The 24357-nt window shown below is 30.0% G+C and overlaps 1 protein-coding gene and 1 long non-coding RNA gene across 3 annotated transcripts; one reads left to right on the forward strand and one right to left on the reverse strand.

Annotated features, from left to right (window-relative positions):
- Nucleotides 1–755: 755 nt before the first annotated feature.
- LOC126918359 (sphingosine kinase 2-like) lies at nt 756–24100 on the forward strand. 2 transcript variants are annotated; one of them, XM_050726180.1, is made up of 7 exons: nt 756–1861; nt 13851–14202; nt 17789–18157; nt 18995–19245; nt 19528–19620; nt 20241–20380; nt 21162–24100. In XM_050726180.1, the coding sequence occupies exons 1-7, from the start codon at nt 1306–1308 to the stop codon at nt 21348–21350; spliced, it is 1950 nt and encodes a 649-aa protein (XP_050582137.1). In that variant the 5' UTR covers nt 756–1305; the 3' UTR covers nt 21351–24100. The 2 variants fall into 2 exon arrangements, with proteins under 2 accessions (XP_050582137.1, XP_050582138.1); XM_050726181.1 differs by lacking the exon at nt 17789–18157.
- LOC126918431 (uncharacterized) lies at nt 19054–19914 on the reverse strand. Its single transcript, XR_007711331.1, has 3 exons — nt 19739–19914; nt 19494–19639; nt 19054–19401 (listed from the first exon to the last, which is right to left on the reverse strand). It is a non-coding gene; the product is annotated as an uncharacterized LOC126918431 (long non-coding RNA).
- Nucleotides 24101–24357: the final 257 nt, after the last annotated feature.

Here is a 24357-nt window from a genome sequence, read left to right on the forward strand (position 1 = left end):
ATATAGTACAATATATGTATTCAATATATGTCGGAGAAGAAAATAAACTGAAATTAAAACTGAAATATTTACTTAGTGTTATCAAAGAAAAATATGATTATATTGCACGTGTAGAATAACAAAAATGGAGAAAATATGTATATAAAAACAGTCTTAATTCTACAGATTAGATAAATCTATAATTTATAAAGACAATTTATAAAGAAAACGAACTATTTTTTGAAGCTTTACTCAAAAATCACAAGTATAGTTTGTAGAACCGATATAGTAAAGTCATAAATTAAAATACTAAATGTCAACAATCGATTGATATAGCCCTACTCTGAGCCGGTATTTGGAAATTTTATGTAATATATATATATTATAATAAAACTTTTTGATTGAATATATATATATATATTCTGTAAAAATACCAGGTTATGTACATCTAAAATGAATTATTATATAAACTTTTTTTAAGTATACTACAAAACAAGAAACAATTCTTACATTGTACGGTCCTGAACAGGGCCCTGGTTCCTTATCTACCCCAATAGGTTTTAAATTCCTATTTTGATTGCTGGAACATGTAAATTTAACGTTTAGTAGAGTTTACGATTATTTTTATGACTTCGTCAATTCGTTTTTACCAACTGTACAAAACCTCGCCGTCATATTAAATATACATATGTAGTTTCCTTGCACAGGAAACATGTTGGTGAATTGCAATTTACCAACACAAGGTAGCGCTGGGGTGCTCCTGCAATCGGTCCGTCAAGTTTCAAGTTTTACATAAACAGTATATGCCGTGACTTCGGTGTGTTCGAAGCAGTTTGATGTTCGAATGCGCGCAAGTACAGAAGAAGCCGAGATAATGGTGAGATAATTTCTTTTAATCGAAATGCAGAGTAGTACATTCTTTTGATTAATCGTACATGGTTCGGAAAAAACCTTGACTATGTTATGTGGTCGTGATTTAAATACCGTCCTCCCGTAAAATGGATTCTTTAATAAGAGATAATGTAATGAGTGTATTACTCGGGAAACTGCACGTGCTTCATTAAATTCGCAACACAACAGTTCAAGTAATTAAATGATGAAAAAATGTCTGAGAGAATGAAAGAATCTAGCAAGAGAAATTAACTCGTTAAGTGAATTGGAAACTCTTACTTAAATGGAATGGTACAAAGCAACAATTCTTTACCGTGGCAATAAAGGAAACTTTATCAAGATAGGAAAGAGATGTCTGTTTATCACGTGCCTTAATTACCACGATAATGATCTTCTTATGGTATGATTATCAATGTGATTGGCGTATCTTACTGAATGACAGACAATCATCAGTGTGTCATGGAGGACGGTGGTCAAGTGCATTCTAACACTCTTCTTGAGGAAACATTTTATGTTACGTCGAAGAAAAACACTTACTACAAGGTGAGACTAACAGAAAAGGGTCTCAGCTTAGAGAAAGACAATAATGGTGCGACGAAGGTTGAAACGATCGTTCTAAACGACATAATAGGGTGCAGATGTATGCGTTCGAAACGCAAAAGCGCGGGAAGCTGTGTTTGTGGACCAGGTACCTCGAGATCTCAATTTAAGCTGGTCGAGTCTGTGGAAGCATATCAATCCTACGACGAGTTTGACACTTCGGCCTATCTTTATATTTATGCGTACACGCTGAAGAAGGCACGTATGAAAGGTATCAAGAGACGAGAAAGGACCACGATTACGCTACGATTCCGCAGCTTTGACAAATACGAAGATAATCTACGAGAGGCCAGCAGGTGGCGATTAGCTATAAAATGTCTCATTGTTGGCTTGCCTGTGCCTAAAAGTTTTATGAGCCCCAGTCACGAGAATCTGGAATCGTTGATTAGCGGTGAGTTCAATCTCTTTTTCGTTTTCTTTTTCTTCTTCATCGTACCAAGACATTCACATAGCAATAATTCGATAAATTATGTTTCTTTTCCCACCCTTCCAACGAAAACGTTTAAGGTAGGATCATGTTAGGTAATCAATGCTAGAAATTACGAAATAATAAAACGTGAAAAATCTTCATTAAAATTCCTTCTACATATTTACGCTAATGAACTTACCCATTATGGATGAATCTAGGTATTAATTATTGAATGTTAATTTCAATAACATGATTGTATCTTATTGAGATGAAAATAGTTAATAAATCAGGAATGGCATTGTATCATGGGATGAAAGGTAATTTAATATAAAATATCGTTTATTAATGGTAATTAACATTTGTAAGTATAATCAACTATTTCGCAAATATAGTTTAAATTATAGTAGGTACATTGTTATATATATAATCATCTCAAATGCTTTCTATTATATATCTAATATATGCAGGCCAAACGCCAATGTTTCTTTTCTTGAGTAGGTCTAGATTCTAGATAATGTGTATTAGAATAACTGTACTTTCATTTGCAGCAAATGCTTTTTCTTCTGCACATCATTTTTAACATTTATTTTTTTCCTTTTTAAATAAATTATTGTTTATTGTTTATAGAAATATATTCGTTTGAATAATGATAGTTAAATTTTTTAATAATCGATTACATAGAATTCTACTTAATGTTCCAGTAAAGCGATATCGAAACGGAGGAAGTTGTATGTTGTCGTTATATGAGTACATTTTTACAATGATTAATATATCAATTTCAACAAAAATGAATGAAGTGAAATTCCACAAAAATGATTGTATGAATAAAAGAATCCCAGATACGGAGTTAGATTATACGCACGTCATTCTACGCATAATCTCCTTAATTATGTCTAAAGGAATATTAAATTACACATACACACACATACACACACAAAATAATTTACAAATTTTTAATGCGCACGGTATTAGTCATTTGCAATATTATACGAACGAATTTCCACGTACATTCATTTCAAATAAACGATACAATAATTTTCTATATCTCGATTCATAACTATTGCAACTTATTTAATTTCTAAATTTGAAAAAATTTATTCATTTAAAATTTATTCATAAAATTAAACATTGGAAGAGATTTAGATTCATATCGCCTTTAATTACTTCATTCATTTAAAATGCATTTATTCAACACATTTATAAATATTGTAATCATGTGGAAATCAAAGATTCATACGCACACATATTTTTCAATGTTTGCTTTCATTTATGAATCGTAGGTACATTCGTTCCAATATTTTTTGTACTTACATTTTCTCTGGAAACATAAAAGATGCGTTAGAACTATTAAATACATTACTAAAAAAATGTTTGCGTCAAAGACGACCTTTTTGCTTTAATTGGATTTAAAACAATTTAAATGTGTAAACTCCAAAGTTTTAAATCAGTATCTTGAAAGGAACACTTATGTACTGTAAAATTCAGTACAGATCAATGCTTAGAAAAGATATTGTGTTATTTCGTGGAAATAAAATGTTCTAGTTACTTTGAGCAATATACTTTAAAGCTTTTTAAATATTTTATTTGAAGTTGCAACGACTACCATATGGTCATCTTTAAAGTTGTATTTACATATTATTAGAATAAATATGTCTTATCTTATTAGTGTTAGAACACCAACAATTGAACATTTTTACAGATTTCGTGTTTCTCCACTTTCTGCTTCAAACTTTCGGAATATGTACCATGCTCTTTTTAAATTTCCGAAATATCGTAAAACAAAGTTTCACCTTCTTACATATCTGTTCCATTTTTTCTCCTTAACCTTGTTTTACACAATAGAACATCTGCAATTAGGCAAAAAAATCATTATTCACCGTCTCTGAATCGTAATCATAATTCTTGCAGAATTTATGTTTCTTCTCGTCCTACTTCAAACTTTTCGAATATTGTTACCCTTCTGTATTTTCGAAATGTCTGCCAACATATTTCCATCAAAAGTTTTTCAATCTCCTTTAATGCGTCATGCTTACCTCTGGCTATTAAAAGTTTTCTGGACGTTAGGAATCGACAGAGCGAGGATTATATTTCCGCATTTTATTCTTAAATAATATTTATTTTGACTGAAATATTATATTAGGTCATCCCATAAGTTATATATGCGTGTCGCTAAAATGCGTAAATCTCGGAATTATGTAAGTTCTAATCGAATCTGATTATGCCCATTTATAAATTAAAGGCAATAAATCGCGTCTATATTGGAAATTTATTATTAAAATTTCGAAATAGGAGAATTAAGCATTATCGTATTTCTTAAAAACAAAAATTTATATTTATCGTCCCAATGCACTTTTTGTACCATATTCTTTTTATCTCTTATTTAAAAAGTAATTTTAAAATTATGATTTTCCATATTTTTGGTATAGACTAAAAATAATGTTATGATAATAATAGGACTTGTTGATTTACTAATTACTCGTATGCTGTAATTAGTACACTTCCCGTATACATGCTTGTCATTCAAGAACATTGCTAGTCATTGCATTTATTTGCAAGACAGTATAACAACATAGTAATAATAAGCGTGAATGATGTTTTTCAGGAACAGAACTTTAAACGAAGTAATATTGAATAAAGTCATTATGACTTCCCCGAAACTGAACTATCTTAGTTTAAGAACTAAACGAAGTTCAGCCTCGCATTTTTCCTCGTTTAATTCATCTTTGCTGTATGTTTCCACATAATTCTATGTATATATTGAATACATTATCCTTTTTGTATATTATTATACAGTAACGATAACTCAGTTATAGATATACATTTTTAGAATTAGTATTACTTGCTTGAATAAATAAGAAACTAGCTATTGCCAGCCTTCGGACACTTAAATTATTTCTCTTTTTGCTTTTCAATCGATTTTGTTCATACGTCAATCAGAATTGACGTATGAACTGTACTGTAAATCAGTACTGAAACGTACTGTAAATCAGAATTCTGAGAATTTGAATTAATCATGTTTTTCAGCTGCTGAAAATATCACGTGTTTAGTTTTGCAGAAAGCTAAATTATAACTTTAGTTTCTTTGTGGAGAATGATATATCATAATACCGAGAATGATACATTAATAAAACATCATTTTATCAAAATTGCAGTGGTCTGGCATACGTCATTGTAAATTAATAATTAACAACGTTACATAATTAAATCTTATACATCAACAAAATATTCCTATCATAATGCTTATGAAATCGCTTATGTCACAGATAATGTAACACGTTTCTCATAGTCAATATTCAAAATAATGATACTACTTATCTTGTAAACAGTATATGATCGTTTTATGAATATCCATTAAGTGTTGAAAATTCCAAATGTGAAAAAAATGTTAGAAATGAAAAACTCATGTGTTTGTTAAATTTTTAAAAAGTCAATAAAATTTGTAATCATAATTTATTTTCGAAAAAGTTTTAATCTTTTGTCTTCATCCTTTTTCAATATTATTTTATTACTAATTTTACTACTAATTGAAAATCACTACATAAATACACAATACGTTGTTGAAATGTTATTCGATAAAAGTTATTCATTAGGTTCAAGTACCCCGTTTTTTATCAACTTTCACGTTCGTAAATATTTTGTTCATTGAAAATTGATATCAGATTCCCTTGCTTGATAACTCGGCAGAGCTTCGTGAAATATTTTAATTTACCGTAATCGAATGTGATTCACTTTGAATTTTCACTTCACTGTGTGTATACAACGCATATGTTTCCACTTGAGAAGAAAAAAGCGTACAATTGTACGCCTTTTTTATAGCACAGTCCGCATTGAAATTTAGTTGCACAAATTAAAGCGGTTCAGTATAAAGTATGGAACACAAGAGAGTAGTCTTTTCACCACATATGTATGCAGTCTACCTTTTTAACAAGAGTTTCGAATAAATTATACTTTGTAATGATAAAATATACGATGATAGTAAATAATAGTAAATAATGAATAAATAGTAAATAATAGTAAATAATAGTAAATAGTAAATAATGAATATTCAGAATAGTAATAGTCAATAGTATCTAGTATTTCGATGTTTTATGAAATGTTATTTTGAATAATAATTAGTATTTACTGATAATTGCAGTACTGCTGCTATTGTTCGTTATTGGCTCGTTATTACAAACATTGCGTTGTGCCCTCATGCATAAAATGTTAATTTTCAATTGTATAACGCAATAAAAAGATCGTGTAATTATGTCTGGTATGATGCAATTCTGTAATAAGGATACATTTTTATGAACTCGAGGAGGAATTGAGTTTCCACGGAAAAATTCAAATGTAATTATTTAAATTTCGTTTATTATTTAATATTATTTTAAAGAAATATATGTAATATGTTACGAAATTATACGTTCAATAAAATTAGATATAAAATAGAAATTTATTAACCCACTACGAGATTATTACTATTTGGACATTCAAAGGTAACTGATTCCAAGATTTTGCTGCATCAATGCCAAGACTTTGTCTCTTTAATAACACCAACAACCTGTAGAATAGTGAGAATTGTGTGACTAATGAATCGGTTTCTTTATCGTCAGAAATATTTGATGATAATATTTTTGTATCTTTATCCTACTCGATGAAAAAGTTATCTTAGTAAGGAATTAGTTTAATTAAAATAAAGATGGTTTAATACATTAATAGCAGCAATATTTTTGATTTATATTCTATTTATTTTGAATTCGCGTAGACAAATTGTATACTATAAGAAAATTAGGAGCTATAGGAAAAAGGATTAGAAATAAATACTTGCTATTAATCTTTCCGATTTTGAACAACAATAATAGCAAATAGTAATTAAATAACATACAATATTGTAAATTATATAAATAATTTTAGTACTAATATTGCTGTGAATAGTACTATCAGTGGTGTTAGTCTCAATGCTATTAATATTCCAATACTATTGATAGTTTGATCAAATATTATTTATAATAGATACATGTATTGATTTTTTTTATTTGCAATTGTCTGTATCAGTATTATAATTTGTGATATAGCATACTTTTCTGTTGCATTATATGATTCTTCATTGTAAAGATTTTTTATTTATTTAAAGTCCTGTATTTACTTACTATTGATTATAATTCCTTAGTTTGATATCTAGAAATTAATAATTGTAATAAGAAAAGTTGGTTAATGTCAATAATAATACTATTATAATTATAACAAGATCTAATATTTTAATGATAATGTAAAACTGTTTATTTATAAACCTATGGTTAGTAAATTTTCAAGTCAAATTATATAGAATTAAAAATAAGGTTTAATTGGTATTTTTAACCACTGATATAAGCATAGATCAACATATATCTTTGATTAAAAAGTGATATCTATCAAAACTAATATCTCCAACATTAGCAAAGTTCATAAAAAAGAAAAGTCTTCCTTTTTTATAGCAAAATTACAAATCGTTTTATAATCTTCTTTTTACGTCATTTTGCGCAAAAACAGTACATAATAGCAATGCTAATTTAAGCGTTACATGACGCATTAAACTTTAATACGATAAAAATGTTATCTATTTGACACTGATATTATCAATAGAGGAAAAGTTTTAATAAACTATGGAAATTTATTCGCATCGATATACATGTATTTTAGTTAAAAAAACAAATTAGCAAATCTAGAGAAGACAGACTTTTGCAGTAATCAAAACGTTATTGTGTGTTAGTAATATTTCATTTTATCGTTATTATGTTTACAAAAATGTATAATAACCAGAATCTTCTTTCTTTCTTTAATTATGATTATGAAATAATTCGTATTTTCGAATCGTGAATTTTTTAAACTAATATTTGCGAAGCAAAAAGAAAAACGAATTTTATTGCATAAAAAATATTTACGTCGGCCTCGCTGTTTATTACGATTAGATGCATAAGTATTAAAATGCCATCGTTGCTAAAAGTTTATCGCATTTATGTCCAAGACAAGAAAATTATCGCGCCAGTCGGACTCGGTCGAAGTTCGATATTTAGAATGATATACCGATAGCTTATTCCTTCTCAGACTGAATATTTTTTATTTTTCAATGTTTGTAAACATATGCACATGCTTGATGTATTGATGTTTGAATCTATTCATATTCATATTTAATATTATAAAATGTATAATAGTGTAATATAAGTAAAAAGACTAAACTAAATCGCATAAAGTAAACAACCAAAAAACCAGCATATTTTTTTTATAGATGAATTATGATACTTGTACGACGCACAATAATGAAACAATTCACCGACTTGTAGATTCTGACCGAATGAGTGAAAAAGGTTAATTTTCATTGCAGCCTATTCATATCGTGTTTTTCCGTCTCTTTTCTCACATAATACCCATGTATTTATTTGATATAGGGTGAATTTTCATGTTAATATCTTATTGAATATTCTGTCAGCGGTTAATTTGTAAACAAAAACGTTTAATGCTGCTTATGTAAGTACTACATACTACATACATACATATGTGTATATATTTATATATTGTTCGATGTTGCCTGTTACAAAGTATGTACATATCAAGTTGTAATCAATACAAAATCTCTGCTTGTCAATGGTTCACTGTATTGATACTATAATGTATATATCATTACTATCTGCACTAATGAAATTTTTTCATTACAATATCTTTCAAAGTCTATTCGTTGATAGTATAATATTATGCATAATATAATATTATACCATTATAGTTTTTTATTCATATCAGTAAAATTGTTATAAATTTTTTGGCACGGAAGCTATTTGTGGATAATACACAATAACGTATCTCCTAGTTTTTATCGCAATTTATCTTTAGTGATGAAATTTTCACAAATTTTTGAATGGCTGTTTCATACAGAATGATCAAATTTAGTATGTTTTAATTTGATAATTTAATAAAATCGAATTCCATTCGAAAAATAATAAAACAAATATATACATTTTTTTCATCTCTCGCGAAATCAATAATTGAGGCAATATTTCAAATATCATGTTTTCTGGAACATACTGTTTTCGTTCAGACAGTTTCGCTTTATATCAAACTGCAGGTTAATTTATATTTTATTGTTGACGCAAAGGCAATCGATATTGGTTAAGAGGAAGAGATTTATCCTGCATGATAATGTTTGACCATTAGTTCCAACGTGCGTTTCCGTTAGAATAATGTTTTATCATGGGACATGCTTGAAACTCTCGAAAGGAGGTAACTTTAATGGAGCTCTGAGAATAGAAAAGAAGATTAAACAAGAGGAAATACATATCATGAAAAACGTTTTTTTCTCAAGTTTTGATCTTATTTTCTTCTTCTCTTTGCTTTTTCTTCGAAAGGATACAGTTGCGAGGATTAATTTCTCCGCTTTTTATCAGTCTGTTGTTCAATAAAACACAAGGCCTCGTACTAAATACATTGAACTATTGCTGTGCATTCCGTTTACGTCACTCCTTGATTTATTGTGCATTGACGAAAATAACCGTCCATCTACTCTGCTCCTCTTTTGACACAGTCCTTTGAGATCGATGTAGTTCAATAATTCACACTAATTTTTGAAGATAGTCTCGAATATACAGATCACAGTGGCTGATATGTAGGTAACTACATATTGTACATATCTTTTATACTAGTCGATATCATATAATTTATTTCAAGTTATATATTTATTTCAAGTCATATTAGTATATTTATAAAACTTTTATGTTTGACAAAGTATCGTTTATATTATTCAATAATATATGGTGAATGGATGAATGGTGTGTTTATTTTATATTGGTTTATTGGATTAGATATATTAAATAATAAATTGGTCGATGCTACACGCTGACTACATGTTATTTCACATTCCAATGTGTGCTATTCACCTGCATCGATACATACTAATCCCTAACATCAACATACTGTTGAGCATATTCAGTATTAATTCAGTATGTCTAGCTTGTTTTAGCGTATAATGTTAACATAAATTATTTATCTTGTATTAAGCAATATATTAAGAGTAAAATCATTACCATTTTTTCACGTTCCATATTTTTGTTGCAGCTTTTATAATGCTTTTAAAAACTTTTGTCCATATGACATAATATTATAAAATACGTTGGCAAAATTTATACGGAGTTCTGCTATTACACATCTAATATTATTTATTTTGTTATTAAGCAATATTTAGTAATATATTACACAATATTATTCACTGCACAATACATACCGTTTTGAATTCGCTAAGGATACGCTTCGCTTGATAATGCTTTTTAAAATTTCTTTGGAAACTTACACTTGCCACGTACCGTCCAACCCTAAAAATGCTCATCCTCACAAATATATAAATATATTACACACTCGCGTATAACTTGAGTATTGTGGTATATCCGTGCATTCAGAGGGTTCTAATTTCTAAACGCAACAGAGGCATGCTTTCCTCGTCAAATATTCTCTCGTGCGTCGTTGCAACGTTGGAACACAAATGATTACCAGAGTGGAGCTAGAATATTTATTCGTGTGTGATTTTCAGCTTTTTTAGAAGTCTTTAAAGTGACGTCGATTTCACGCGAACTACAGACTTTCAAGTCCTGGAGGTGCTTTAAAGTAATAACTTTAATTAAAATGCTGTTGTGAGTCAAGCATATTTAAAACGCGGATGATACTTATATCTTACAAAAATATTGGAATACTTAGTATAGAAACTTTTTATCAATAGCATCGTAAGATTCGTTTCAAATTCTACCCATACAATTACGAGCCATGTTTTACAGTACTAATGAAATTTCAAACTGTTTTTTTATAATATGTTGATAGCTTCTATAAGTAGATACAGTAAACACATATAGTATAGTCTATCATATTTCTGTAAGTAGGTATTCAAATACTCTCGTGAAACAATGTGTTATTTGAAATGCCAACAATAAAAAAAGCGGTAAAAAAATAAAACATAAATCGGTAAATAGTCGAAGTCTGTAGATCCAAACACGTAACAACGATGAACAATCCCTTCTTTCTCCATCTATTCGAGATATGCGAAAATACGAATAGCATTAGGAATCGGAAATAATACATTCACAGCTTAAACCTGATCACCGGTTTGAATAGTTGGTGATCGGGATACGCTAAAAGTTTCATAACGACTGGCTGATTCCGTCAATTCTCAAATTGTTCTCTTGACAAGTTTGTTTACAGTGCGCGTTTGAATGGCCACGTATTACTTACGTGGTCATCCGTTATATAACATTCGGCCATATGGATAGATGCTTTATTTATGAGTTTATCAGTGATATCGACGTGAAACAAATGTGGCAAACCGTGCGTACATAAAACGCAAGACAAAAGAACAATTGGGTCGTGTATATGTCGCGTCTTCGCGTCGCCAGAAGTGTTTCGACATTTTTCTCAAGCAACGGACCATGTGGCTACCAGCCAAATTAATTCAAAATGACCCACATAAAATTGCTGATTGCATCTCGTTACAGGGATCGATCGTTGTTCGTTGTTTGCGGTTATCGAATATTCAGTTGCCCGGACCAAAGCTTTTCGGTTTGTTGCTCCTCGAATCGGAGTCGATTCTGTGATGAAATTGGATAGGGGCGAAATTCATTTGCATTTTTGGTCAGGAAGCGTTTCACGATATCTGTTATCTTTGATAATATACTTTTTTGCACTTATGTATCTATGCATGTATATATACGTATATTGTACGTATAGGTATAGCATATGGTGTAGATCAGTATGCGAAAGATGGCTGGTGGTACGAGAATAATCCGTGCAAAATACATATGTACTTTATTGTCGTCGGCCTTGAATTTCAATTAGCAGAAAAAGCGATTTTTATAAAGCGATGCTAACATTTTTTGACTTCGACTTTGATTGAAAATTGTTTTCAGTTTCTAGTAAAAATTATCGCAAATGGTTTTAATAAATTCTTATCTTCCTATTAAAAATCTTAAACAAGCTAAATTAGCCATAAATACACTTTGGAAACTAAATCGCGCATGTCATATTTTTCGCAAGATAATTTTGCAAAGTTTAGCATAAAATGGTGAGGAGATTAAGTAACAGAGTCATGCACGACGATTATGTTATTATACCCTTTTTATCCGCTATGTTGAATACAATTTTTGTTAAATTATATAAATGAAGCTATGAGGAATGACATAAGATAATATACGATTAATTCACTCCAAAAGTTTTCTCTCGACTCTCAGACCTTTTATAGTTGGTGTTACTTTATCTGTACTTTCACTAGTTGTGTTTAACGATCCATAACTCCTAGCTTTACGTAAATACAAGCAGAGCCTGTTTAAATTACCGCTTAGACAGAAAATAGTAACGTTCGTAAGTTTGGTAACCTATTTCCTCCATTTTTCTCCCGGAGATCTAGGCAACACATTTTTCAGAAGATGGGCTTTCTCGTTCTATAAATTCGATTGAACACAGCTTTTTTACGTTGTTAGCTTTTATATAAATAAACCCAACCATCGGTATAAAATCTGTTTTGCAAAGTCGTACCAAATATTTATTTGACTATACCGCACATAATTTTTAAAAATTTGTTGCTATGTACTTTCATAAAATCAGTTACTCACATTTATATAAATACTTAGTAGTAAGCTTATTCCAATGATAGTCCATACATCTCGATTAATTAAGAAATGCTCAATTATTATCGCAGTAATCAATTCCCTTGTTTTTTTTATCCTATTTCAATCTCAACTAATTGCGAGCAAAGAAATCCTTCATGCAATTCAGAATTATTAAATAGGAAATATAATTTTATAAAAATGCATAAATTATAAGCAAATTAACCAATAATCGTATATAATTAACAGAAAATTGTATCGCAAATATTTTACGTAAAAATAAACAGCATGCTTTATGATAAAATAAAAACTAGGTATACATTAAAATACATTTGTAAGAAATTATTCAAGATAATCGAACACGACTGAACTGCAGAGAAATCTCTGCAAAGGGGTTTGCTGCGGTGACGTCTGCAGGGGCGTCTTCCAAAGATTAAAACACGCTCGTTGCGTTACACGTCACGTAATCATCCAGGGTTTTCTTGCTTCGTAGAAATTTTCTTTGCCGTCGATTAACTTCTCCTTATTGTACGAGATTATTTGGCCGAAGATTTCTCATAAAATGTTCAAAGATATTCTGATTTTCAAAGATACCTCAAGATTAACAAAATACAATCAAATTCGAGTCTGAAAGATATATAAATTCTAGTCTTCTACTGTAAGATTGAGAAAAAATATTTTAGATTTTAAAATTAACGGAAAAGTTTCAGTAAACATAAACTCAAGTAAGACCACAAAGAACCAAAAAGAAAGTAAAGCCAATTTCAAGTATGGCATGAATTACTCGCGCGACTTCGAAACTGAAATGATTGTCAAGAAAACGGTCAGTATAGCAGCACTCAGGAATTACAATGACGCGCATAATGTGCCTACGGTTTCATAAGAAATCACCCATAAATATAAATACGCATAACACAAGTAAACGTGATTGTATCTTAATACATTACCAACTAAACAAATCAAATACTGAAGAAATATTTTTAGAAAAACGAATACAAAATGTATGACATAATATAAACTCCCAAGAAAATAATAATCTATCGAACTTTTTAACGAAAGAAAATTTCCTTAATATATAAAGAATTGTTTCTCCTAAAGCAGCAGTCTCCACTTTCATTAGATTCGTTCATTTTTCATTAAAAAAATCATTTTAGTTGTTTCAAGTAACGGAAACGTACCACGGTTAAGAATAAAGTTATAACTTAATTAATTATGGAACTAAAGTTAAATGATAGTTTTAATAGTTGAAACATAACTAAATCCTAATTTTCAAAATCATCGCTTACATTACTATGTTCTTCAACCTGCCATATGACGCTGCAGCGTACAAATGGAAAAAGAACAGGAGAAAGGAAGCAAAAACTCCTTTGAATTGATTGCAGCGTGTCCAGGTGAGCAACGAAAGATTCTGGTGTTGCTGAATCCAAAGTCAGGACCAGGAAGAGGTCGAGAAACGTTCCAGAAAAGGATCCATCCGATTCTATCGGAAGCTGAGAGGCCTTATGATGTTCACATCACCAAGTGTCCCAATTACGCACGCGAGTTCGTGCGTACGAGGGACATCTATCAATGGAGCGGGCTGCTGATGGTCGGAGGCGACGGTATCGTGTTCGAAGTAGTAAATGGGCTTTTTCAAAGGCCCGATTGGGAGAAAGCTCTGAAGGAATTATCCCTTGGTGTGATACCCTGTGGTTCCGGTAATGGTCTGGCGAAATCCATCGCGTACGCTAAACAGTAAGTCTCTTTTAGGATCATCCGGGTTCGTGATTTATTTTATGTGTCTAGCTCGGTCGTTCCGAGGAAGTCGTTATTTCCGCCCGCAACCGGCTCGTTCAGTTCATATGTATGCTCGTAGAAAGGCGTTTTTGCAATTTCGGCAGACAATGGATTTGTTTTAATAATGATTTTACTAAAATCTTCGAGAAAATTCTTCTCGCTCGTGCATACCTTGTATTTATGTATTATAGAATTTCTGTACTGTTTAATTAAGTTCAAATATATTAAATTTAGTATCATGAAAATGAAATACAAAACCTGATAAAAAGATGTTTTATTGGCAAATAAGAATATTCTTTTTGTAACCACTATATTTTGTAGCCATCTTTTTGTATTATATAACGTACTGTAATTGTACAATATTCTTGCCTCGTTCTTTTAATTTTCTGTGGAAAAATTTTATAATCTTATTACCGTGCTTCAAACATGTTGTTGGACATTAGAATGATAGTTATATGTATGTTACAAGAATGAAATTATTTTAAAAAGCACTTGAAATAAAGATCGAATGATTTGATAAATAAATTGTTATAAAATATCGAAGATCGCATAGAGAAAACAGATACAGGCGCCATTTAAAGAAGATATTAGTAAGCGAGTGCATCAATCTACACCATATTGGTTCATTGTATCGAATATTGTTGCAGAGCAAAGGGTTAATTATACACATGTGAGCGACATAACATCGCTTAACAGGCATCACTGTTATCAATTTATTCTGTGAATTAGTATGAATTTCGTGACAAGCAAGTTGCAATCTTAGAACATAGGCATTGTTACAAGCACATAATTTGTATCATTTATTTTAATTTTCCTTGGCTTTTAAACAGAATTTTAGGACAGATAAACAGGATAAAAAAAATTTTAATCGAATCAAACTAATTTTTTTAAATATCCGAAACGAAAATTTATATGCAGTAATCTATTTATCCTTTCATTAATACATACATAAGATGAAATATTCAAGGTCCACTGGCCTAAATTTATGATACGATGATTAACTCGGTGCATTGCAAATTTTCTGATCAATGAATTTGTAATTTTTCAGCAGCTATCACTACTCTACAACGATATGCACGTGATAAAATTTCGTGTTTTTAAGGATCGGACGATAACTCGGATGAGCACCGTAAACTAACGATAAATCGACCTAATTTTCGTTTAGCCATTAAAACGTCGAGGACTACACGTGCCCCTGCATTTTTCGTCAAATTCAATTGCTTTCATTATCTTTCATTTAGCTTTTCCTCTCATTCATATTTCCTACGTCATAACAAATTTCTAATATCTATCCTACATCATATTCATAAAATGAATCATGAAACTATAAAACTGCTATGATATTATATTTGTTAGATAAAAAATTGCGACAAATTATAAAACTGCAATAATTTTAAACTCTTATTTATTTTTAATTTCCTTCAAGTAAACTTATAATGTAATAACATTGTAATATAACGATTGCATATATATTTGTTCTTTGAAGTATTATCGAGATTATCGAGATTATTATGAAGTATTATCGTAGATAGTATCGAAATAAGTATACTATTATTTCTTATGAAATAGCTGACGTATATTAGATTAATCAGCATCAAGCTAACAAGAAATTTGCACATTTCTTGATATCCGTGGGTTTCATACTTATTTAAAGAATCACGCGGATTTTTCCGCTTGTTAACTGCTCACCTGCTACCGTCAATAGTCGTAAAAAATTCGTTAAAATGTTGTACTACCAGACGATATATACGATAACGAGATATAAATATGTTTTAGAAAAAAAATATTCATATACTTTTGTGTTGTTTATCGTTATCGTTTATCGTTATCGTTACTGTTATTAAAGACGCGTAAGCCACTTGTTGAATATCCGTGCAATAAAAAGTATAAAAAAAAGTATTACACAATCAGTAACATTCTACGCTATAGTATGTATATTGAATCTTCATGTTTGAAAGCAATATTGTTCTAGTAATTTAAAAACGGTCGTTTGTTCATTATATTTTCACTAATATCTTTGAAATTAAGAAACCAATACTTTAATTTCACGAATGTTTAAAAAAAAGTAAGTTGCACATTATAAGATAATAATTATTTACATTAACTTATCATTGTAATGAGAGAACTACATATGTAGTTAGTATCGGTCATCGGGTGACGTTACGTATCTTATGTAACTCAAGAGAACACTATCATATCGATGTAAAACTAAAGCGTTTTTTACTCCCGCACGTTTAATACTAATATGTTTTAACGTTTCAATGTGTTTCACCATCCTTGAAGTATATTTTCCGTATTGTAATTATGATCATATCAAGCAACAACCGAGATAAAAAATACCAACAACAACAATATTCGCGGTACATGGTACAGATAATGAAAGAAATTGGCACGATCGAAGAGATATTTAACGTAGAATATCTTTCGAACTACATATGTAGCTTGTTGATGAGGTTGTGCACAAATCGATATATCTGGTACGTGAGTCTTCAATTTTTGTTCGAACTTCATTCTTAAATCGTAACGAGAGGTAATGCATTGTAAATGACCTTGTTTCATTTCATTCGATATCGGTCTTTACGAACACGTTTTTGGTTTCTCACAACACTTCGCTTTATGAAACATACGCCATTCTATGAGTCATTTAAAACTACTATTCGTTTTGTAAAATTTGTGTTGATTATCTAGAAAAATTATAGACTTTGCGGTTTAATTATTGGACATATCTTTTACTATAAATGGCCCCCATCCACACGCATACACACACAGACATATGTAAAATTTGTAAAATGTATGTGAAAGAAAATTAAATATTACAAAGCTCCAATTGAGATTATTCTGCGTTTCCTGTTTTAAGCACATAGCTTAGTATCGATTTTACATTGAGAAATAGAGGCAATTGGATGAAACGCGACGATAACGACAAAAAGTAGTTATTTAATACGCGTTTAGCGAAAAGAAAAAAATTGTAAAGGAAATTTCATTGTTACAAAATTATAGTAATTATGATACAAGGACGGAAGAAAGATTCAATTTTCTTGATGCAGCATTAAATAAACTAGATAGTCGATCATTATTCTCTTTCGGTCATTCGTAATATTATCGATTCTTATAATAGTTACAAAACACAAACAGTTCCAAATTTCACATTTCATTTTCGTACACAGAAAATTAAAAAACCGAATAATTACATTAATAAGAATAAAATTAACCCTATCGTTCTCTTTAGCATTTAAATATATCATCCGAAATAGATGTTATATCTTTCAATAAATATTAGTAAAATAGAGGAAATATTTGGTGTCTGTATTCAATATAATTTTACCAGCTTTTATGTACTTCGTGCTTTTTATGAGATAAAGTACCCTAAAAAAGAAAACATTTGTAACGATACAAACGAATAGAGGAAGCGAGGAGAATAGCAGAGTTAATGGAAATCGTGCTATAATTAAATAATTACAATTATTTTATTTAAAAAAAGTCGTAATTTGCTTTAAAAATAATAATAATGCGCATTTACCAATAGTAACGGATTCTATTTCAGGGAGCCGTACGATTATAATCCTCTTCTCGTCAGCGCACTGTCCGTGGTGAAGTTTAAAAAGGCTCAGATGGACCTGGTACGCGTTGAAACAAGGAATCAGATTCTATTTTCGTTCTTATCGGTCGGCTGGGGTTTACTCGCCGACATTGACATTGAGAGTGAACGTCTCCGTGCAATAGGCGGTCAGAGATTCACCATATGGACTATCGCCCGGCTGATAGGTTTGAGGACATACAAAGGAAAAGTATCTTATTTAGCTTGCGATAAAGTACCGTCCGTGGAGAATTTGGGTAATGGCAAGGCCTACAATGAGTACGCACAGGAAACGCAGATATCGCATTCAAGGAGCTGTGGCGATGATTTAGATCGGTACGTTGTTGCCTTATAACGCATTACCTCTATTATTTAGAAAATGAAACAAGCATAAGTTACAAGCCAAATGAAACAAGCATCATATTCGACAAGATAATCCTTTGACAGAATTCTAAGGTCAAATGGGAAAGATGGAGTGAAAATTTTCGTTTATTAGATAACAGACTAGTACGAATACAAACTTCAATTATCTGTTCTTTGAAGTAACGATACTCAAGTGCAAACGTCTTACTTTCTCGCAAAGTATTATATCGATTAACGTATTATAAAAGTCGTCAGAAATATGTAAATACACTTGTCAAGTTTACGTAAGTTTATAGAAACTGAAATGATACTTTGCATATGGATGTCTCGAGTTTACGTAACATTCTGAATACATACATACACATGCATTGTAATTATCATACGAGATACGGTCTCTATTAATTTTCTATTGACTATGAAATAAGAATCTTATTATCACGAAAAAACACTTACGTAGAATGTCCGTAAAATAACGCAAAATGTCAAACGAGAGATATTTTTTTATTCAGTATCTGGAATATTGGAGAGATTCTATCTGAATTTAAAATGACATATAATTCGTTGAAAGTTTCATCTGCTTTGTGAATTTATTCTTAATAAATCCAATAAAAATAACACCGAAAACAATCGTTTAAAGTCCCAACATCAGGAACTCGTAAAAATTTGATTTGTGGTTTGCATTTATCAGCATACAAGTTCAATTCTCAAATTACAATATTTTGTAAATTGACGTTTGAAATGTATATTCTTGTTTAAATAAAAGTAATAAAATATGAGTTTTTCTTAGATATTATTTTATCATATGTTTAGATACAGCAAAATCAGTGAATCGAAAAGCTTCCATGATGCAATCGATGGAGATCCTGCTATTTTTGATGGATCGTTTGATAGCTGTGATGATAACGAAATAATAAGCGATAATATCACTCTGGAAACAGAAGCTGAGAGAAGACAAAGGCTAGACAGCTTCTACTCTGCGACATCCGCAAAGTCAACTTATTTTAGCACGGGATCAATTTCTAGTTACCATAGCATCGATGATCCCAATAATGAAGATATTGGTAAGCTTTTAATTCATACATTAATAATTTTCATATCTTGACGAAACGTTTTTCTTATTGTATGCTGTTACTCGCATATCATATTTTTACTTTATCTACTTTAAGATGCTTGCTTGTAAACGTTTTATGTATTATTACATATTATGTTCTTAGAAACTAAAAGCAGATAAAAAAAATTGGTCTAATTTCTTGATTAGTTTAGTACATTACAAGCATTTGAATTAATTTAAAATTGCTGTACTCTGTACCTCTTCCTAAAATAATAATATGTCTATAATTAAGATCCAGAGAACAGTAGTCAAGTTATGTATGGTCCATCCTCAAGGCTGCCTGCTCTAACTTCAGAAGTATCAAATTCTTGGACGCAAATTGAAGGTAATATCTTTAATAGTTTCTATAATAACAAATAATAATTTTTATTATTTTTATTAATTTCCTTCTAAGGTAATAAAAAGTACCGTTAAAATAGAAAGTAATATTTAAAGTCTATTACCTAATGCATATGAAATGAGACGATAAGTTACAATTTATGCAAGGCAAATGTATGCTGGTTTAGCCCTTAATAATCTGCATGCATCTTACGTTGCGTTTCTTTACACATTATGTAATTCACAGTTTTATCTGCCGCAATGCTAAACTTGATAATGCTGGTATACTTGCTTCCCGTTGAAAAACGGCGCCGGGAACAGCATCGTAAGGACAAACATTGCTGCAAATAGTATTACTAACCATAACCCATATTTGTACATAGTGTACACAGTTAGCTTGTGAGTAAAGCTATGAAAATGCGTCCAATATAAGTAGAACTGGAATATACTAAGAAAATGTGCAATGAAATGTACCAACGTTATTATCCCATTTACACAATAGTATTCTAGACTTAAGTGCCTAATTTAAATGATGTTATAATAGGATATTTTAATTTGAATGATATTTTCAATATAAATCAATGAATATATTATTTAATGAATTTGTTTGTGTGCTTGAAATTTCAGGAGAATTCGTTATGGTTCATGCGGCATATCAGTCTCATTTGGGCCAGGATTATTTCTTTGCACCTCGTGCCAAATTGGCGGACGGTGTTATTTGGCTTATGATAATAAAAGCCGGAATTACTCGAGCTAATTTACTCCAGGTAAATAGTTCGATTAAAAACAATATCTCTGGCTTATCTAATTCTAATTCATTGCCAAACAAGTGAAATGTTTTTGAAAGCGGAACGCTTATTAAGTCCTTATTTATTGATAAAGTAATTTAACCCTTTATGATCTATTCGTTGTTTTAAGTAATACAATGAACTTCCATTTCTCGATTTATCTTGGGTATATACCCATATATATAAATTATAAAGAACATTATCATAAAAACATATTTGAGTTATGTTGTCAAAAGATCTGCATATGTGAATTCCATCATCTAAATTTCACAATTTATACACATAGCTCAATGGCGGCTGGTGCAAGAATGAGAATGCTTCCGCGATTCAAATAGATTTACAAATTTTTCGGTGACATAGCTCAACTGTGATTCTAAACAGACTTTAAAAATATACGAGCTTGATAGATAAATGAAAAGTAAACAAGATTATTCTTGCATATCAAACACGTGCTTAGACTGTTTTAACAATTTATCAAGTTATTATTAACCAACAAATCTAAACAACTTTATTGAAACACATCTTGAAACAATTCGTACATTGCTAAAACTTTAATCACAAAGAACTACCCAATTTTACTATAAGAAATCTAAATTAACATATGAAAAATTTTAACCATTCTAACATAAGTAAGAAAATGCAACTTTTTTATAGGGTATTATGATGTAATTATGATAGAATTAAAATGAAATTAGAAGCAGATTCAACATATTATAAATACGATATCAACATATTAAGAATTATTTACTATGTCTGTTAGTTCCTGTTGGGATTAAATAATGGTACCCATGTAACACGGTCTGGCGTCGACATGATACCGGTAAAGGCGTTTCGAATAGAACCAGAAGAAGGAGCGAACGGTTACATTACGGTGGATGGAGAAAAAGTAGATTATGGACCTTTGCAAGCCGAGATATTCCCATCTTTAGCGTCGGTAATGTCTCCTTGATACAAATTAGCATTACACTTCGTACAGAGTTAGCAATGGAAATCAAATTGTACAATCCTAAAATCTTAAGTTCAATAAGATATATGTTATGGTAGCATGGCCTGGTGACAATACTGTATTAATATATTCCAGTTCGCAATACGTAAATACGATTTAGCTCACAGAATTGCGATAAATGTACATCCTAAACTATGATATTAAATCGTTTCATCAGATGTATACGAGTACATATGTATAAATTAGCGATATTAATGTAGCCATAATTTGTATAGACTCAACTTGTTATTTCCTAGAGGTTTATCGTTTGTACGACATAATCCGATGCTGTTATTTGAAACTTTACAGACGTGTTTTACGCATCAAAATTAAATACATTGAAAATACTAATTAGATTAAAACTTTTTTTATTTTAATTAATTTTTTTATCTCGAGATAATTTTATATCAGTAGTTTTAACTGTAATAAAAATTAAAGTATTCCTCATGCATTTTTAAGTACATTCCTAATTGCATTTCATAAATAAAACTCGATTGAATTTGCACCCAAAGGAAATAAAAATTTCAAAAATTCATATAATTTCTCTCCTACAACGCATTCAGTTTCCAAAAAAAGTCATTTAAAGATTAACAGCTATTTAACATTCCTTTGTATAACTGTAAAAATTGTATAGCTTAATTCTCTTTAGAACCTTTCCATTTATAAATATTATAAATATCTTATACGTAAGTTTTTTAATTGTTTAAAATGTATAAAACGTCTGGAAATTTTCGGAAGCGGTTCATGAACCATACCATATAACACCGTTTAATAGTGCTTACTAACTAGTTATCTGTAATTTTATTAATTAGCCTAAATCCTAACTTTTTGGACTATTTCCTATGCGATGTATAATAGTATAACTTCAAAATATTTCATGAATTTTAAGCTAGTTTTCCTAATCCTCGATTTACACAACGAATTGGTCATGAAAGTTAGATATAAATCGAAATCAATATTATAACAGTATAATGATAAGTTGAGTAATTCGATGATTAGATGTATCTTCCTCTTCGTTATTTACCAAAGTATTATTAAAATTCATCAAGGATTAACGATAATTTCCTCCGTTCAATACCTTCTGGTTGTTCTTTCAGTAATGTAAATAAGTACATGTATTGTATTTCTTAAACGATTGTATAGCATATAATACGTTATAGTTTCCATTGTAAGCATAAAAGAATTAATTTCGATCTTCTCGGTCGAATTTGTAAAGATTCTAATTCTAATTCTAAAGATTCTAATTTTTTAAGCTTGTATGCATTTTATCGACCAGGTTGTTATTATCACGCGGTCTAAATGCTGGCATACAGTATTGATTTAATCGCGATAGTTCTCAAATCTTGTACATTTAGACGCATGTTAGACTAAAGAAAGAACATGTCAATCTTTCGATACAACGCACAGATACCGTCTTTTGACCTTACGCTTACGAAATATTTTTTCGAGACATTATTAGCCGCTATAAGAACGACATAAAAACATATCATGATAATTAACAGATAATACGCGGCGCGTTAAAGATGTAATATCTGATTCATAAAAGTGCACAATCTAAAAAGAAAAGAAGAACTAATATCGAGGGGACACTAGAGAGGTGTTTGATACTGTTATATAGTTGCGCTTTAATATCGAAACGAGGAACTTTCATTTATTATAGAAAAATTTCATCGATGTTCTCTTAGTTGCTAAAAGCATTTTTATAGGGATAATCGATATAACGTTTAACAAATATTGCGATGATTATAATTTGTATAAATTGTATTATTTTATACGTGTAAATTTGTGCCAAGTGATGCGTAAAGATAATTAAGAAGTATATAGATGATTTTCTTTTTCTCTATATTATTTCGTTTAAGGTTTTATTATTCTATCTTTAGCTTTGTGCCAAATCTTGTGTTTGTGTTTGTGTCATAAATGCCAAGGATCGTCATGTACATTCGCATATATTTCGAGAGGTTAAAACTTTTCACAAAATAAAGAAACCAATTATATATATTTATTATTTTATTTATTGATACATACTGTGCAGTACAAACGGATTTGTAAATTGTTAATGTTTTCCCAAAAATCAAAGGAACACAAGAATTTTATTCGCAAAAGGCACAAAACAAAAGAACAGTAAATAATATTGACATAGTCCCACTTGTGCTATTTTCAGACAATCAATTTCATTTTATAGCACAGTCAACAAGAAGAAATCAAAATTATAATCTTATAAATTATGTACAAAATATATTGCAAATTCAGTATGGATAAGATTTCAATGGTACACTTGTAATAGAAAATTAATGATCCTTTATAATTGCAGATATGTTTACAATTGCTAGGAAGAGTTCTAGTTGATCCTTTCTAGTCACATAACACATTTGTATGCTCCTTGATGTTATCATTTTGGTATCAATTTAAGTATATATAAAATTTTTCCGAGAAATGAATTTACTTCAATTAAGACACATTTTTTTAAATGTATGCACCAATATAGTAATGAGCTAAGAAACTATCGTAAATACTGAAGAATGCTTAGAACCTCTAAGGATCGATAATCAAAGTTTTGAGGTTAACTATAATGATTAAACAATTATTTTATAAAAATGTTTTTTGTAGAAATGTGATTAATAAGGGTTTTTAACTTAAAGCATAAGGCTGTAAATGACATTTTTGTTCGATATTTGTCCCAAAATTTTCAACAAATGTAATTGTGTTACACATGATCTTTTTCTAAGTTGTTTCATTTTTATTAGTTCCCTTCAATTTATATTATACCATTAAAAATAGGACAAATAGTCATCTCGTTATAAAAAAATAAAGAAGTACTAAATTTTTGCATATTCTTAGAAAAACGCTACATTACTGCTCAAAGGAAAAAAATTTGTCATCGATAAGATCAATATTGTAATGTATATTGATTTTTGTTATTCCGCTATTTTTCAGCGGAACGATCGTTAATGTTTTTGAGAATAATGAAAGT

The sequence above is a fragment of the Bombus affinis genome, chromosome 7 (genome assembly GCF_024516045.1).
Source record: "Bombus affinis isolate iyBomAffi1 chromosome 7, iyBomAffi1.2, whole genome shotgun sequence".
NCBI lineage: Eukaryota > Metazoa > Arthropoda > Insecta > Hymenoptera > Apidae > Bombus > Bombus affinis.